The sequence below is a fragment of the Clarias gariepinus genome, chromosome 15 (assembly GCF_024256425.1).
Source record: "Clarias gariepinus isolate MV-2021 ecotype Netherlands chromosome 15, CGAR_prim_01v2, whole genome shotgun sequence".
NCBI classification, from domain to species: domain Eukaryota; kingdom Metazoa; phylum Chordata; class Actinopteri; order Siluriformes; family Clariidae; genus Clarias; species Clarias gariepinus.
In genome coordinates, this window is record NC_071114.1 from 27,842,721 (window position 1) to 27,861,979 (window position 19,259).

Consider the following 19,259-nt stretch of genomic DNA (forward strand, 5'->3'; position numbering starts at 1 on the left):
AGACACACACACACACACACACACCAACATACACACACAGCAAACTGTCAGAAATAATGAAGCATCTGTGTTATGTTAGGAAAGGTCAAAAGGTCAAACACTCGGAGAATTTGCAGCAGACGTCAGTGCAACCCTCGCAAACACACAACCCACCCTACAGGAGGAAGTACAGCAGTGTTAGTTCATCAGTTAGCAGATGAGGAGCAGCCCAGGAGGAATCTCACATTTTAATGTCAATTTAAAATTAATTAATTAAAAGACAAAAAAGAAAAAAAACCCTTGTGAGTGTAAACACGGAGAGGACGTACTATTCCCGCTCCTCCATGCCGTTGAATCTCTTCTTCTGTCTTGGAAAGAGGAAAAATGAATAAATTAATAAATAAATGAGGTGGTTAAAAAATTTGATTCTCTCTCAAACACACACACACACATTACTTTTTTTAAATCTCTGAGAAAGAGTCTCAGGCTCTCAGGAGGATGTGTCGCATTAACACATTTTAAAACACACACACACAAAAAGTAGATCAGCACCTGAATGTTATTCACATCGGTGTCAGAAATCACCACAATACAGCACAAGAGAACAAGGAATTCGACATGTGGCTTCAAAAGTACTGGCACCCTCGCAATGCACCAAAAACATTAACTCTATAAAAGTATAGTTTGGCTTGTGTCCCACTGCACCGCCTACTGTATATTTCATTCAGTCAGCCTTAGATTTGATTGCAGAACACAATATTAAATGACGAGGGGATCATCTGACTTCACTTTATTACACATAACATTGCTAAGCCCAGACCTGAGCAACACCATCCCCAGAGGCTTGGACTGTGGGCACTATGAATAGGAGCATGAGCTTCTCTTCTTACATTTTGACTATTAAACATACAGTAGCTACGGTTTCTACTATTGATTTTTTTAGCATGCAACTTCAAGTGTTCAAGTGTTCTCCATTCATAATTTTTTTTTTTTCTCCTGGTCACATTTCCACAAAGTTGACGGTTCAGGACTATCCTTGCTGATGAAGTGTTGAAGTGTTCTCAATCCAGATCCAGTGATTTCATTTGTTGTTGTCTTTGCTTGAGGGAGCAAAGAAAACAAGAGAGACAGAGGCACGCGCGCACAGAGACACAGATCCAGCCCAAAAAATGTATACAACCCTTCAGGAAAAGAAAAAGGGTATGATGCATATTATATTAATATTATTAATATACATCAATATATAACAAAGCCAAAAATTTTGAGGTTTTTCCCTTTCCTGAAGAGTGTGTGAACATCCTGTATATTTAAAGAGAGAGAGAGATTAGATATTTAGGACAACAGTCATTTTTTCACATCAAGCCTTGTTTTAAAAAAAAAAAAAAAAGGAGAAAACTTGAATTATGATGTACGCAATTCCTTATGCACAGTTGCCTAGAGGGTGCCAATAGTTCTGAAGTTGACCACATATACACAATGATAATCGAGCATGTTTCAACTATGACATGAACCATTATATTACTGTTAGATAACACTGTTAAATCTTATATTTATCATATACAGTAGATCAGCTACAGTCTATAAACTATAAGGAAATGAATTTAAAATAATGTTTTTACAAATATTCTGCTGAGGTTCCTATTGTTAGGCATATTGGACACTATTGGTGGAAAAATGCAACAGAGACAACATGGACAGGAAGGTTGCTGAACATAAATAATAAATAAATAAATATATAACCACTAAATCACTCCAGGTGAAACATTTTGTACAGTAGTTTGTTATCCAATACATCATGTGACAAGACAACCAATTGCAGGAAAATGTTATAATGTCATACAAGAACTACAGCGCGTTCATGGATTTGAAACTCGAGCCGCGTGCAGCGGCCGACTCTCGAGTACATCTAACATAACATCTAGTGTTACGCCGTACAGCGCGTTTTCATCTTCCTTTACCCGGACAGTAGAGGAAAAAATAATAATAAGGCAAGTTCTCGAATGACACTGATGGGAATAAAAATACACAATCGGAGTTGGACCTGGAGGCGTATTTCTAAGAGTCGACACTGCTGTGAATCCAGAGATCATGATAACGCAGCTGAAGGTTCCATACTACAGGGCAGAGCACAGCTGCAGCCTGGAGATTACAGAAGGGCATGCTCAAATTCACTCAGGACAACATGTGCTTCATGCTTTTATGACCTTAGTGTGTGTGTGTGTAAGAAACAGTTCACTTCATGGTACCTGAGAGAAAATGGAAAGGAAAATGGCTTCATCTTTTCTAAATTTGTAGTTTCTGAGAACGTTCTTGGATAATGTTCTGGGAACAGATCAACAAGGCTTTTAGTACATTTAAAAAACTTTAGTTTCTAAAAAAAAAAAAAAATTTGAGGGATTTATTTGGAAATTTCGACAGGCCACATTTTCTAATTCTTTTGAATGAAGAATTTGTGTTTATATACTTTTAATACGCCTACATCACTGATTTCATTAGAAATGTACAGCACTTTACAAATTTACGAACAAAGGTTTAAACTGGTAACTTAATGCTGAACGTGAGACTTCCAAAAACTTGAGTTAGACCACAAAACGTAGGATTATTATTATTTTTTTTATCTCGGAGGCAAAGCTTACGATTCGTGTCTCAGCTCACTCAGAAAAGGGTTTCTGATTCCCAGATCAACTCGAGCCACAATAATTGGCTATAAATTGTGGCTCGCTTCAAACTACGAAGCTTTAAACCTGTGAGAGTTTATGAACTGACTAACTGCCAGCATCAGAAATGCGTCCGGCAGCAAAGCTTGCAGACCTGCGTGATGGCAGGATTCTTGCATACAATGTACAATTTCTGTCCCTGTAGTAGAAATCAAAAACTCAATTATCATTAGTTTATACACTGAAACCTAGGTTCAAAAGCCCTGACAGTGACGTCAAGACATTGCTGAGAAGTATCATCAGAACAAACCTGCGGCGAACATAGTGCTACACCTTCTGAACGATAACACGGCGCCTTTTTTTTACAACAAAAAAATAAAATAAAAATTAGAAGTACTTTATAAGAAAAGGTGCATGAACAGTGCATGTAAAATGAAAGAGTTTGCTCTCTTTTTTATATATATATTTAGTGCTGGATTATTATTTGTTTTTTTTTATACTTGGTTTTATATTTTGTGATATAAACAAAATAAAATCAAAAGTTTAATATAGTTTATTGTGATTGGAGAATAGATTAATTCTATTTACATGGATTTTTTACATGTAAAATTACAGTCGTGTGTATACTGTGCATGTTTGAAATTGTACATATTCATTATAGGCAACATTATAACTCAACTGTCACGTCACAGCTTGCCATAAGCGACTCGGGTCAAAATGTGAAGCTTAGAATTCATGACTCGGGGCTTCCTGTAGAGCTCATGACTCGCTGATCAACAGGGATTATCAGGTGAAGGTTATGAATGAGCGACTTACAGCAACTTCAACTGCAAGTCTTCAGACTCGTGACTCCACATGTACATGAATTACAACCCATTGTGGGCTACAAAGGTTATGAATCCACTAGGGTTACCTCTATATACTGCAACGTGATGAACTGCGTGTTGTGACTCGATTCCTACTGTTAAGCTTGTGATTTGTGACTCAACTCTCTGTGCAAGGTTTCAGACCATCATGCCCATGACTGGTGACTCTGACCGTCACACCCACGATTGGCATCTCTGACCATTGACTGGCGACGTATCAACTGACCCTTGACTCATGACTCGCCCACCCCAAGCAGTCAACAGCTTCACATTCAGAGCAACAAATGTCAGAACAACTGATATAGAACCTCACCTGTCAGCTAAAGACAGAAGAAGAAGAAACACATCTTTATGAGTTAACGCACCAACCTTAGAAAATTAGATACAAGACTAGGTTTGATGACGAGTGCCACCCCTTGTATTTCTGGTTGGCTTGGCGTAGGTACTGTAGATTTTGTTTAATTAGCCATATGCTAAGCTAATAGGGATACAGTTTAGCCTAGCTGATGTTTTGTCCATTCCTTTGGCACCGTCCGAGGTGAGACGAGTCGTGTCATGGTTTTGATGTCCATCCTGTTCTCGCATTTCACTTTACCATCTGTCCTTCTCACCCGCTCACCCTGGCATCCTAAATCCCTGACCCTGACTTTGTGGGAGCGTAACAGTTAATATAAATTTGTACCCCCACTGCAAATGGCTAAAACAGCAGCCTGACGTCGCATTATGTCAATTACAACACAATAAAAAGCCCAGGCTTTGGGCCAAACTGTGGGAACACAGAATGTTCCTGACGTCAGTTCGAAATAGCCGAAGTCCAAAGCCCTGTGGTTCAGGACAAACTAATTTCCAGCGGCATCACTCGTCAGCGCAGATAGTCGATATCTAAATGGCCCGCTTTGAAGCGTTCAAGGTCCTGCACTGCACAAACCAGGGCACTGGGAAATGGAAGAGAAGGGAGTGTGCGTTTAAAAGGTACACAGTGGGTGGATAAGTACAGCGCAAAGCCCTCCATTGTTTCCTTTTCACGAGGATATTAGGGAAGCATTAGATAAAACTGCAGGATGACATTAACAAATACCAAGGGGATAGGCACGGAAGGAAGCTGAAGTAAGGACAAGGAAACTTTTATAGGGGGAAAAAAAGCAAATAATGTACATGCAATGGTTGTTAACTGTTTCTCATAAATAAGGAACTCTTAAAGAGTCCTAGGATTATTATAATTGGTGCATTATCAAAAATCTAAATTTAAATTAAATGAAAAACAAAATAAATATTGGCTGTAAAATTACTATGTTGCTCGGTCCGAAAGCGGGTCTATTTAATTAGCTAGCTAGCAATTAATGTCTGTACTAACCTTAGCTAGCCAGCCAAGTTTACATACTGTAAATAAATAAACATTAAATGTGCCAAAATTATATAACTAATTAATATAAATAAAAAGGATCGGTGTAAAATGCTCATTTTGATTCATGCACACTCACATTCCATACGGACTTAAATAACTCTTTCGATTGTGTAAATCTGCTTTGCGACAATGACAATTGTTAAAAGCGCTATACAAATAAAATTAAATTAAAAGTTCGCACCTTTTTCAACTACTACCAATTTTGTTTCTGTTTCTCTTTTAAAAAAATGTTAACTTTATTATTACTGTAGAGTTTATTTTATATTAATATAAATAAATTAAATAAAGGGCATTGGTGGCTCAGTGGTAGGTTACTCGCCTGCGAGACAGAAGGCTCAGGTTCGATTCCCATTCAATGGCCAAACCCAAACCCCAGCCACTGGATGAAGTGCCGGTCCCAATTCCCGGATTAAATGGGACGGTTGCGTCAGGAAGGGCGTCTGGCGTAAACCTGCGCCAAAGTTGTGTGGATCGGATGGTCCACAGCCGAAAGACGGACAACAAACTCTAATGATAAAATTCGGCACAACAATATACCCCCCTCCCCCCACAAACACAGCTTCATCCTTCACATTATGGATATTGAGAAATCTGCCATTTATAGCAAAAAATAAATAAAAAAGCAGACATGGATATAGCAATTTTTAACAAGATCACAACAGCATTATGAGAGAGCCCCTTATGAGAATGATTTCTCCCACCTGAAACCTAGAGCAATGCTCTCAAAACACAGAAATCAAAGAACCCAATCGATAAACACTTAAGGTTAAACAAGGTCAAGTCTTCCAAGTCACTAATAGCCTATAAAAAAGCGATCTGATTACAAAGGTATGAGCAAAGTTATGTAACAGGGTGTATCTTTGGCTCTGAATATTTTTAGGAGTATCGATAAGCAATAAGACCAAAAGCATTTGCCACAGTGCAAAATGATATGCTGCTGGATATTCTTAGAGGGAGAGAGAGAGAGAGAGAGAGAGAGAGTGCGTGGGTTCTCGAATCAGTCACCCTGCACAGTAACAACAGAAATCCTGGGAGTGCAAAAAATATGCGCACTGCTCGCTAGAGCAGATTGCTTCGTAGAACAGATGGCATTTATAACGGCGGCTTACTTCACTTCCATCCTCCTGCCAAATCGGTGTCAAAAAAGCCATGCACTGGAGCTTCGCTAGCTCCTTTATCCCTGCCCAGAGGATCGGCATGGCGGTTTAAAGGGGAAGGGAAGTGAAATCTCAAGGCTTGGCGGTGAAAGGCACAAAGGAATGAGTCAGGAGACGGGAGGCACAACATGCCTGCAAGGTTATTTTCAACATTCGAACAAGTTCTCTCCAGGGCTAATGAGGAACTGGCTGTGTGTGTGTGTGTGTGTGTGTGTGTGTGTGTGTGTGTGTGAGTGTGTGTGAGAGAGAGCACGAGGGCAAGAGAGTGTGAAAAAGAGAGCAAGAACCCACACCATCTTATTTGCTTTATTACTGGACTAGGAAGTAAGAAATAACGCTGCAGCTGATTTCGTCCCAGTCCAGACTACAGATTCATGAAGATTTTATTTTACATCATTTATTTAATCCTGCTTCACAGACTCCTCTTTAGTACCTGTAGTCAGACTTGTACTCGAACAGAACGGGTCTTAAAACGCAACAAATCCTAAAATCCACCGGAAATACCAGCAAGTTCATATGACTGGTGACCAAAAGTATCGGAACATCTACCCATCACAGATACTGTAGATGAGCTTCCCGCTAAAGAGTTAATCTTTTAAACTTGTTGACATTCTAGAAACACGCATCCAAAATAAATAAATACATTAATAATAATAATAATAATAATAATAATAATAATATCTGCATTTTAGGAAGATGTGGTGTCCCCATACTTTTGGATAATGTTGAAACTAAAGATGTGCAAGTAATTTTAATGAGTATACTCCTTAAATATATACAGGCTAACAGTATCCCAATTTTATTTATTGATTATTTGTTTTTAAATGCAACCCTGACCAGGCAGTTACCAAGGATGAATGAAAAATAGTGCTTTATATTCATAAATGCACACCATTTGTCCAATTAAGACTTTTACTCTCAACAAGATGCCATGTTAAACTTTCTCGCTTTTTGGGGAAAAATAAAAATAAAAACCTTTATTTTAATTTGATAGAATGCATTATCCGTTCAATCCAAATAACATTCGCCTATTGAGTTACATCGCTAGCAAGTGATATACTACACAGGAAGGAAGTACTTTCTTACAAAAGTGGAGATTTCTAGACGACACAAACACCTTTTCTATAAAAAAAAAAAAAAAAAGGTGAATAGCATGTGCAGCTTTTCTGCATAAAAGAAGCTTGTTAATGAGGAAAGATAAAAAGAGCACGATTGCAGACTTGAAACACTTGACCAAAATCCTGAGAAGTGTTGCCTATCTGCTTTTTAATGAGTGTGCTCCGGTGTGTGCGGGACGTGTTATAGCTTTATGCCCATTATGAGACCCCTAATAAAGAACGCTTGGTTATTCAAGCTCAAGCCTTGAGTTTTAAGTTTCGTGCAGAGGAAAGCGATCCGCGCCTTTGTTGTGAACATGAAAGAGAAGATGGCGAATGAGCTTATACTTGTACTGTATAGTAGGTCTTTAAATAAAACCTAACCCCCGTTGGAAAAGACGTGACATGATGATTTCTATAATAAAAAACCATGTGGAGGTTTCTATGCTGCAGATTATCCTTTTTTTGCAGGAAATGCTTTACACTCATTGTTTATCTAAATCAGCCAATCACATGGCACCAACTCAGTGCACTTAATATTATGGACACGATTAAGACGATAAATCGTATCAAAATAGATTTTGAAAGCGGCATGGTTGTTGGTGCCAGACGAGTTGGTACGAATATTTCCTAAACTGCTGATCTACTGGGGTTTTCACACACAACCATCTCTAGGGATTACAGAAACAGACTGGGTCAAGCTGATAGAAAGGCACCAGTAACACAAACTAGAGAGGTACAAATGTGAGCGGTGCTTGTCGTGGGAAAACTCTGGCCTCTGGGACTTTTATAAAGACAGTCTACAGGATCAGTTGCTAAGGTGCTTTAAAGCGGTTGCTATGGCGTGGCTTGACAGCTTCACAATGATCCTAAGAGACCGATTGGTTGCCCGAGTACTTCCCGTTTCGATGGGGAGTATCTTCGCCATAATGTGTCAATGGGGCAAATTTGGGCACCTCTTGCACCCCAGGGTACAACTTATACCCTCTTGCAGTGTATGTTCTGACACAGATTGCAAGCCTCTTCAAATGTGGTAAATTTTGTATTTCTACAAAGCTCTTGCTCTGCGCTAGAATCGGTCAACGTTAGATATTTTTTTAGGCCGTTACCCCACCCCTTAGAAAAGTCATAGCATCCCATTCCCAAATAAACAGTATGATTCAACACCACTTTCAACAAAAAGTTAAGGTCCACGGCAAAAGTTTGTATGGAAGAATAAAAGAATAAAAAAAGCCTGCAAGATAATTCAAGTGATGCATTGCTTCACAAGCACAACTAATGACATATTGTTGCACCTGAAGTACTGTATGTTGAAGAGGATCTCTAAAGCCATAAACATGTCTAACCTTAATGCAGGTGGTTAGATACAGCCGTTCATACAGCAGATGAAGACCACACCGAGTGCCGCTCTTGTCAGCTAAGGACAGGAAACCAAAGCTACGAAAGTGTTTGTAAAAAAAATTCAACAACAATAGAAGACTCCATCCCAGGAGACTGTTCCATGTCACAAAGCTAAAATCATCATTAATCAACTGGCTTCTTAAACACGACACTGAGGTCACCAGACCCAACAGGCCTCCACAGTCACCAGATCTTAATCCAATAGAGAGCCTTAGGAATGTGTTTGTACAGAAGGAATCTGCAGCAACTACGTGATGCCATCATGTCAATATGGACCAAAACCTCGAAGGAATCTTTCCAGCACCTTGTTGAATAAATGACGAAGGCTTTTATTCTTCTAAAGGCAAATGCAGCTCCAACCCAGTACTAGTACTAGAGTGCATCTACAAAAGTGGCTGGTTGAGATACATTTGAGATACTTTGCGCAATAATTAGTCCAACCACCCTAAAACTTATTCTGCAGGATATTAGCAGCATGGCAGCGAAGCAGGACAGGTTCCTGTCTCCAGGGTCATTGGGTCTAACCAGCGGTTGAATTACAGTACGATACATAAGGTATTTGGTCATGTGGATTTCTTTAGGGTTCTCTGGTTTCCTTTCACATACCAAAAGCATGCTTTCAACAAGTCCGCGTCACCTGGTGGCCTTACCTAATGCATGATGGAGACGTTTATGGATTCTGACCGCATGATTTATCAGAGAACAGTTCAGGTCACTCACTCTAATTCTAGAGTGATGATAAATCCTGCTTGGACAAGATGACGTGTACGGGCCTGAATCGTTTCCATAGCAACAGTCTGGCTCAAAACAGCCAAATCCCGCTTCATTCTCTCTCTCTCTCTCTCTCTCTCTCTTTAAGCTGAGCGCCTCGCAGAGTAATGAAGTTATTAAGGTACAGCATTGTCGACATTCTCGTTCCATCCATGCGACTTCATTGTCACAAGATAATGGCTGTTACACTGACAACAACAACACACACACACACGCGACCTGCTTTACTAGTCTCCAGAGCTTTAGTGCTACGGATGCGGATGGCTGCAACAACACGCTGTGAAGAACAACAAATACAAATTCGACACATGGAGACATGAGACTTCCTTCGGCAGATCAGTCAACACAGGTGTGTTTGCGGAAACCGTGACACCAATTCAGCACTAGATACCAAACGTGGTCCTAGGCAAAAAAATATATATATAAATTAAATATGGGAAGAGAGAAGAAGACACAAAAAAAATCATTTGGCGGTATGTTGTTTAAGGGGGAAATTATTATTATTATTATTATTATTTTTATTATTATTATTTTTATTAAATCAGTGCAGAATTACTGTTTCTTACCCAAATATGATTATTTTTAACTGCAAATCCTGAGAACTTATTATCCACTTACAGTTACTGTATAGTTAACATTAAAAAACATCTATATAACAAGTTATAGCACCCGTAAACACTCCTCATCTTACCATGTTCTCTCTCTCTTTTTATTTTTTAACCAGTCTCCATTCAGAAAACAAAAAATTATCATGTTACCAAGAAACCATTACAGTACAGCATATACCTCCTCTGTCCATGAAGGAAATGTTAAGACACTGGAGACAACACATCCCTACTAAACAAACTTCACAACACAGTCTGACATTACATCTTAAGACGTGCTTAAGACGTGAATAAGGCGAGCAGTCCGATGTGTGTCTGGGGCGTACTGAGGAAACTTTCTACCTTGATGGTGTTCAAGCACTAATGAAACACTGGGATAAGTGCACTAGTGTTTTAGGGGATTATATAAAGAAATAAAGGGAGTTTATGCTCATAACTGTATTGTGTTCCAAAAGTCCCGGTTTGACTTGAACACCACCAGTGCAAGATAAAATTCCTTATATTTATTTACGATAATTGCAAATTAAATAAATAAACTGATTTAAATTTAAGACAATAAAAACAAAAAAAAATCTGGTCTTTTTATTCCAACCTGCAGAGAAAGAATTAGGATTAGGAGGATGAGGATGATGATGAAATATGGCATGATCTGTCAAAAGCTGCAAACCTTTTTTACTAAGCAGAAAACAGGATTTGATTAACGACCCGTCATCATCTTTTTGTTTCATATTTCCTACACATCCGTACCTGTCGGCGTCGGTCACGAGAGCCAGCCTGCCGTAGTCCCATGCCAGCTTCCGCAAGATGGAGAAGACAAACAGCAGGACCTGAGACACAAGCGGAGACCGAAAGAAAGCTTTAAAAATAGCACCGGACCAATAAAGAGAAAAGAAACTGAATAAACAAAAGCAAACATTTATAGAGATAATGATAAACATTGGCTTTTAAACACAAGTCACACTACAGGGATATAGTATTGTCTCTCAGACACACAGCGTTGTAACAATGCTGACTGAGTCACATTCAGGCCTTGGCTGGAAATTTACACCGACATCCAGGTCCAAGTCTGAGTCGTGCTCGTCAGCAAGAATATGGGTCAACGTTACGGAGCAGCTCGCAGCTCAGGACATTATTAGGTTACACGTCTCTCACGTTCATTATAGTGTAAATCGTCCAGCAACCTTTTCACCCTCTTTAAAAGAGAGAGAGAGACCTAAAGGGCGAGAAAGGCTACATGTAGGTTAATGCTTAGCTCTTATGCATTCTCTATACTGGTTATCCTGTACAGGGCCATAGGAGGCCGAGAGCCAGGGGACTCACTAGGAGGAGGGGTTACACCCACCTGGCCAGGGTGCCAAACCAATCCATTGCAGGGCACAAGCACCCCACACACATACTACAGGAAATTTGGAAACGTCGATTAGTCTAATCAGCAATGGCTTCAGATTAAAGGAAACCCAACAAGCACGACTTAAAAAGAGGAACATACTGTACAAACTCCACACACACACACACACACACAACCATTTGTGACTCGAACCCTCGACCCTGAAGATGCAAGGCCATGGTGCTAAATGTCTTATTGCTCCCTCGTTAGACCTGCACAATCAAAGCTGGGTACTGTATATGAGGATTTGTGTTCAAGGAGTAAAGATCCAGTGGTTAAGGCATTGGACTACTGATCGGAAGGTCTCAGGTTCAAATCCCAATGAGATAAAAATGTAAGTCGCTCTGAGTGAGGGCGCCGAATCTACATTTTATGACCAGGTCTAAAATGTCCAAAATGTTCCATGTAGGCTCACAAACTGATATCCACCTGCAAATATACTCACTCACTTATTGTCTATACTGCATTATCCTGTATTCAGGGTCATGGGGGTATCCCTAGGGTACAATGCGGGGTACACCCTGGACAGGGTGCCAACCCATTGCAGGGCACACACAAACATATGGGCAATTTGGGGAAGACCAGTTAGCCTAATCTGAATGTCTCTGGACTGTGGGAGGAAACTGGAGCACTCGAGGGGAAACCCACCAAGGACAGGGAGAACACGCTAACTCCATGCACACAGAGGCGGGAATCAAAACCTGAACCCGGGAGGTGTAAGGCGACAATGCTAACCACTACAGCACCATGCCACTCCTGCAAATATATACAACATCTGGAATTATTCATAGTTGTTCAGATGTTCTTCTCTGAAAACCCATAAAATGTTTAATATAACACCTTATTTTGTGTTTCAGGGGAGCATACAGTATAGGTTTTTTGGGCCAGATCTGGTAAACATACCAGGGACTCAATGGAGTGGAATTGGCGACATAACCTGCTAGAACATGATATGAAAAAAAAGTTTTATTCAAAAGTTCATTAATGTTCGGGACTTAGACACCGTCTCAGTGTTTAAGTCTTAAGGCTGAAACCCTATTTATTGTTCTCCAGGTTTCTAATACAGATTAAATACTTGTTGATGTCCTGTCAGTCATTATTGGTTGTTTTCCTCCAATTAAACAAAAAAGGGAACAAGCTTCCAACATTCTCACCAGGAAGCACATGAAGTCGAGAGCGAGTACAGTGGGCACTCCTCCGAAAGGCAGGCCCTGTAGCACGGTGCTGCGGATCCGTGCCGAGTAGCAGTAATCTTTGGAGGTGTTGAAGCAGCCGGGCTGGCCCTCGCAGCCCCCGAATATCCTCATCATCATGAGCGCTCAAGAGGATTCACAGTCGCATCCTGCTGCAAAATCTACAAACAAATGGAGGAAAGAAAAAGAGTTAAAAGCCTAAAAAAAGAAAGTTTAACCTGGTTGAAATAAAAGCAATGACAAGCATTCAAATCACTAAAAAGTCAGAACTACTTTGGGGATAACTGTTTGCGCAGCTGTTCTCGAAGGACGATCAAAAATTTTGCAAGAACCAAAGCACCACCTCAGCAACCACCTGATATGTTATTTCTTATATCTGTACACACATCCTACTCGTCACTTCAGTCATCGCGGACCAATTAGCGGCGATGAAAATCACCTCGGCAGACGTGTTTCAGCTGAAGTGTTGCCTCCCTGAAGGAGCAATTATCTGAGGATGACTTTTCCATCTGACGCAATGGAACAATGAGGTCATAATATAGAGACGGTGTTCGGTTCAACGTGCCTGATAAACTTACTCGAATATGGAAGAGTCATGATTTTTGTTTTCTGGAGGTTATGGAGCAGAGAGTAACAAAACAAGTTTTGCAAAAAAAAAATTTTTTTTCAAAAACCATATTGCTTATTTTACGTTAAAACTAATAAACCTGAGAGTTCACTTGTGGCAAATTTGTGCCATGCAATGCACTAAGGACCAATACTTTAGGCTAACTGAGGAGAGAACTTTGTTTTAAGGTAAACTTTGTCTGAAATCCTTATAACTCAACAGCTTATTAATTTAGTGCACTACACTGTAGAGCTGAGGATCACTCCTGAGTACCTACTGATACGATATCACGATACCAACGTGCCGACTCAATTCGTATTGCAATCGTGATTTTATAAACATCCTTATTTGATTTTTTTTTTTTTTGCTACAATTCTCATATTAAAGAAAAAATTGTTTAGTTTAGTTTAGTGTGAATAGTTTAGAGTGCTTCACCTGCAGGAATGGCGACAGATTACAACCTTAAATGCAAAGATATATACATTTAAAATTTATTTTTAAGACATAAATTTTTAACTCTGTGTGGAGATGCATGAATTGTCGAATAAAAGAATCGCAATGCATACAGTATATTAAACATTGAATTGTTCTAAATGGAAACAAATACAGATGTAAACTAATATGAAGAAGAGCACTATTAATATAGGAAAGCTTGCTAGTTCATCAGGTTGAGGTTTAAATGGTGCGTCAACCCCCATGTCAATGTTGATGCCTTTACAGCATCCTTAGTAACGGCCCCGGTCAGGGTTGGAACTCCTAGTTTATTCACATTTATTTATATTTTTTTAATGCAAGAACAAAGGCAGATAAATATTATGCCAAAATGTGACCTCAATTAAGGCAATAGGAAATAATAAAGCTGTTTCCTGTGCTTGGGATTTGGCTATCGTGCACTCTGACCACACCATCTGGCCTTCAGCTTAAAAGCGTTTCAATAAACAGAAACACAAGCCTTCAAGGAGTATGGTGATCAAAAAGGGAGCTCAGGCAGAGTAGAAGAACGCCAGACACAATGGCAGATGTAAAATAATGATTACTCAGACTGCAGAAAAGGCTGAGAAGGACAAAGACAAAGCAAGATTGAGAGAGAGAAAGAGAGAGGTGGAGGAGGGTTGGCTGCAGCAGCACTGCAGCAGATGGCTCTGCTAGACCGGCCTCCACACTCCCACAGTCTCAATGACAGCGCAGCCAGCCTCTGTTTCCATTCCCTCCTCCCTCTGATTGGCTCAGAGCACCAACAACGCAACAGCTGATCCCCAAAATAATCCCACCAAGACAGGAACGAGATCCGGTGCTTGGCGCTCGCCTTGCCGTGGCAAAGTCTTATGATGAGGATGTGGACTTGGGGCTGGAGGGGTGCTGTTACCACGGTGACAGGGAGAGAAAGAAGCAGCTGAATCACTCTCCTGAGCACTGAATCATATTTATAAATGACTCAAAGGACTTGACTGTCTGGTTCCGGCAGCTTAATCCAGGGAAAACCCGTTTCCCCCCCAATCAAGAATCGAAAGATGAACAAAAGCCAGATTTATGAGCAGGAGCAGAGGAGAATAATGAGCTATACATTTATTGCTATTGTTTCTACAGGCGCGAGAAAGCACTTCCACTGCGAGGGTTAGAATGCTCAGAGCTTTGTTGTACGTTATCTATTGTCTCTTTTTTGTAAAAAAAATAGTTTAAGGTTAGCTTAAAAATAAAAAACGTACATCTGTCATATCTGAGCTAGTCAGCTAATTAGGTCTCCTAGTTAGCTAGCTGGTTCCGGTTACAAGTTGTGTTGGTGATTTATGTTGTTGCATATATGTAGCACCTTGGTCCTTGAACTGTATTGGAATGACAATGAAAGCCGACTTTTTACCAAATTTCAAACTCACTAAACTGGAAATAAATCTCCCGCGATCTTCCAAGGAACCCACAGAACAATTCTAGAATCAGCTTTCACTTTGCCTGTATCCAAGAAACGGTGTTTACGTCTACGGCATTTGGCATCTTTGGTATTCAGGTGTCACGGGAGCTTCAGGTGGTGCTCCTTTCTGACCGGACCAACCACACCTTCATTTCCATGGTAAAGATCAAGACAAGCTGGTTAGACCAAGATGCAGACTGCTTGTGAAGCATTAACGTGATCCTCTCCTGACCAGCAGAAGAACCAGTTTATGACTATAAATAGCTAAAGAGTCCGTGATGCTGACTAACGAATATGAATATAATCACAGATGGAAAACTGCTGTGGTGTAAGAAGAATAGGACACTTGCAGTATCTGCTATGTGATATATTGGACCAGTTTAGTGAAGGTGCTATATATATTATGAGTGCAGATTGTGAGAGAAGTTGTTATAAAAACAACAAATCTACAAGGAATTATTGATTTTGTGACACATACTGCACTACATAGTATGTAGCCATCAATTTCCCCCTCCATCTCTATTGCCTTCACAACATTCTCTTACCATCATGAACAGGTGAGGAACATTATAAATAAATGAGTTGATAAACCACAGTGGAATTTAGGGATCTCCTAACTGCAGACCATTTAAACTTAAGTTAGTTTAGTATTAAAGTTTAAAAAAAAGAGCATAATGAAACATCTAGCATTTTTTGAGCTCATGCAGGTTATTGGACTTTGCTTGACTGATGACATGTAAAGCCTGACTGAGGTCTCAATATTCAAACCCTGGTCACCAAATAAATAAATAAAATGAAATAATACCTTCATTTATTTTTTTTTAAATGATGACCCAGGTTCCCAAGGTTGAAACAATGATGACTATTGTGCCAACTGACCAATCTCCAACGATCCGTATTCCCAAAGTAGAATCAACTAAACACCTTTGTTGCCAAGGACCACCCACTGATCGTCATTGTTCCCCAAAAAGAACCAGCAAAACACAAATTGTTGTCCTTGGGAACAATTTCCTTAACAAAAAAAAACAACTAAACACAACTGTTCCCAATGATGAACAGTTTTCCCTCAAAAAAAAAATTTAAAATATCCATTGTTCCCAAAGACCAATCTTTGATAACCCTTGTTCCCAAAGAGGGGGGGTTGAAGCAAATACCTGAAAAAAGTCTTTACTCACTGCTTAAAAATGCATTTCCATTGACTTGTCTGTACAGACATCGAGAGGAAGTTAATTCCACCAATCACTGATCACATTTTTCCTCCCAAAGTAGAACCAACTAAAACAGCATTGTTCCCAAAGACCAAATCAACTAAACACTATTGTTCTCAAAGATCAAATCACTGATGCCCATTGTTCCCAAAGACAAATCAACTAACCACCATTGTTACCAGTGACGACTATTTTTCCCTAAGAAGAATCATACTAAAAACCACTATTCCAAATGATCACCACTGTTCCAAAATACAACCGACTAAACACAAACGCTGTCCACTGTTCCCAGCCACTTATGACCATTTGTCCTCGGGAACAATGGTCTTTAGTTGACACTTCTTTGGGAACAATCACTGGTGACTCTTGCTCCCAACGAAGAATAAATTAAATCACAATTGTTCCCGAAGACCAATGACTGATTCTACTGTTTGTCCTGTAAGCACATGTATTTTTGTTCTGTGCTGTAAACCTAAAACAGAAGATCGTAATATCATCCATAACTATTGTCTTTAAGCCCATTTTGCCTCTCCTATTTATCTTTTATTCTGATAAACCTCTATTCTGTTCCAAGTGTCTTCAGATAACCTTATTCTTCATGCAACACACATTGATATGCAAATAATCATGGCAGTTAATGTATATGCAAATCAGTGCATATGCATTAGGTTCTCTGAAAGGAGAATAAAACCCCACTGTTAAAAATCCCGGCCCGGGTGAAAGGCCGGTCGTAACTGCATCCCTTTTTACACATTTATTATTCATTACAGATCGACTCCAGTTTCTAATGTTTGACACTAATTTTCGCTCGCAGTTTGTCAACATTTCACTACATTGTGAAGCAGCAGTGTCGATCTACACACCAGCTACATGACAAATTCCTCATGCTGAGTTGATTCCTTTGAGAGCTGTGGATCACAAACTAGGCGATGATCAAGGCGAGCTAACACAAACCGCTCCATGCCATTCCCACAGGGGCATCATGGGATTTTTCCAACCTCTAATGCTCAAACAACCCCACTGCCCTAGTTTTATTTAAAATGATGAAACATTTCTCGATCCTCCTCGAGCAGCATGTTAAAGAGCGAGAGAGACACAGAGAGAAAGAGAGAGAGGGAGAGAGAGAGACACACCAAAGGGAGGGGAAAATGAAGAGAAGAAAGAGTGAGGAGAGATGGGGAATGAGGGGAAGGAGGGAAAAAATGAGAGAGAGAAAGAATAAATATAGGGATGTACTGGTTTGCAATAAAAATAGGAATGAAAGTGTGTGGAAAGGAAGAGGCCAAGAGAAAATGAATAGAGAGATGAAAAGGAAAGAACCAGGAAATGAAAAAGTGGGATGTAGAGAGCATATTAAGCGACAGTAAGAATGGAGCATGGAAAAAAGTACAGTACTGTATGCCTATACCATATGTATATTTTGGTGAAACTTTGAGAGATGTTTAAATATGTAGTAAAAAAAAAAAAAAAAAAAAAAAAAAGAGTCTTGATGGAAATTGCAGAAACACTTTACACCAGAAATGAGCAGTTTGTCTCCATTCCATCAACCTGAATATTTAATTAAGCCAAACTCCATGATTCATAACCCTGTTTTATAAACCAGTGATTAATTCAATTATAATAATAATGATGATGATTACTGGGTGAAAATTAAATCAGATCAGACCAGCTGAATCACAAATAAATAAGTGTGTGAGGGAGAAAAAAAAGAAAGAGGCTTGACAATGAGAACTTGAAGACAGGAAGACAAAAAAGGAAGGAAATAAGGGATATAATGTGGCATGTGACAAGTGATCCATTGCCAGAAGGGGGTTCAGTTCATGTCAAAAAACTCTAACCTGTGATCAGTGATGCAATCTCAGACGCGAGAGTGAGAACATGAAATTAGCGGACTACCAAAAAAAAAAAAAACCCGGCCACAGCATAAATCATGCACAGATGAAATTTTGCTAGAGTAGCTTTGACGAACAATGTAACTGTGAAAAATTCTCTATCTGAAGTCATGGAAATGGGTCTGACATTTTCATAGAGCCACCTGCAGTACCAGAGCACATGTACGCAAAACCACAGAGCATGTTAGCTCAGGAAGGTGGTTTCATTTTCATGGAACTCTCTTGGATGCAGTCATGCTTAAACTCCACGGTTATCTGGTCACTGAACTAGGAAATAATCCAACATTCATAAATCCAAGTTCCATTCCAAGATTTTACTCTAAGTTGATTTTTTTTTCACCCAATTAAAAAAAATATAAATAGTTGAAACTGCAAAGAAAAACAACCATTGCTCAAAATGGCAAAGTCTTCAACAACAAGCCATTTGAAAGCCTAAAGAGTCAACTCTTGCTGAAAAACTAAGCTTAAACGACTCCTTTACATTATTTATTTAGAAAGTCCCCTTATCTCCAGCGACTCACATTTGTCTGATTATGTATCTGAGCAGTGGAGGCCCATCAGAGGCAGCTTGGCGGTGCGGGGTTTTGAACCCTGTGACCTTCTAATCAATTGACCAACATCTTATCCACGGAGTTATCCATTTCTTCAAAGTTTTCCATAACAAACAGGTCACACCACGGCCTCCTAAAAACTGCCTGGTTTAGTGCGTTTCTTTTATCATTCAAATTATAAAATAATAATAAAAAAAGCTATATAAATAACGTACCTTTATACAAATAAAATGATGTTATCAAGATACAAAAACGCAAACATTCAAATATCTAAAGTAAAATAAATAAACTAGCTTTGCTTAGTGGCAAGATATACTGTACATAATACACATCTATTCACACATATGGTGAGTGTTTAAAATATTTTTGAACAGTATCACAGCGTGTCTTTTGGCTTTCTACCAGAACATACTGGATAGGAAGTAAAACAGCGACTTGGTAATTAAAATGCAAACAGTCAGCTTTAATTTGAGACTGAATAATCAGGAATATTGAGTAAACCTCAAAGGAAGACACTCGAACTAAAAGCTGAGCGACTCGCTTTAATTGCTGCAGCAAATAGCCAAAACCAAGACAA

The 19,259-nt window shown here is 39.4% G+C and overlaps 1 protein-coding gene across 3 annotated transcripts in view; it reads right to left on the reverse strand.

The window, feature by feature from the left end:
- Nucleotides 1-19,259, reverse strand: part of LOC128542988 (CSC1-like protein 2) — a 60,407-nt gene that overhangs the window by 31,026 nt on the left and 10,122 nt on the right. The window contains exons 2-4 of one of the 3 annotated variants that reach the window (XM_053513244.1): nucleotides 12,480-12,679; nucleotides 10,686-10,765; nucleotides 309-347 (exon numbers count right to left, since the gene is read on the reverse strand). In XM_053513244.1, the coding sequence (XP_053369219.1) occupies nucleotides 309-347; nucleotides 10,686-10,765; nucleotides 12,480-12,638 (278 nt within the window). In that variant the 5' untranslated portion in view covers nucleotides 12,639-12,679. Of the gene's footprint in view, nucleotides 1-308; nucleotides 348-10,685; nucleotides 10,766-12,479; nucleotides 12,680-19,259 lie in introns of those variants that run through there. The other 2 variants (XM_053513246.1, XM_053513245.1) reach the window with 2 other exon arrangements.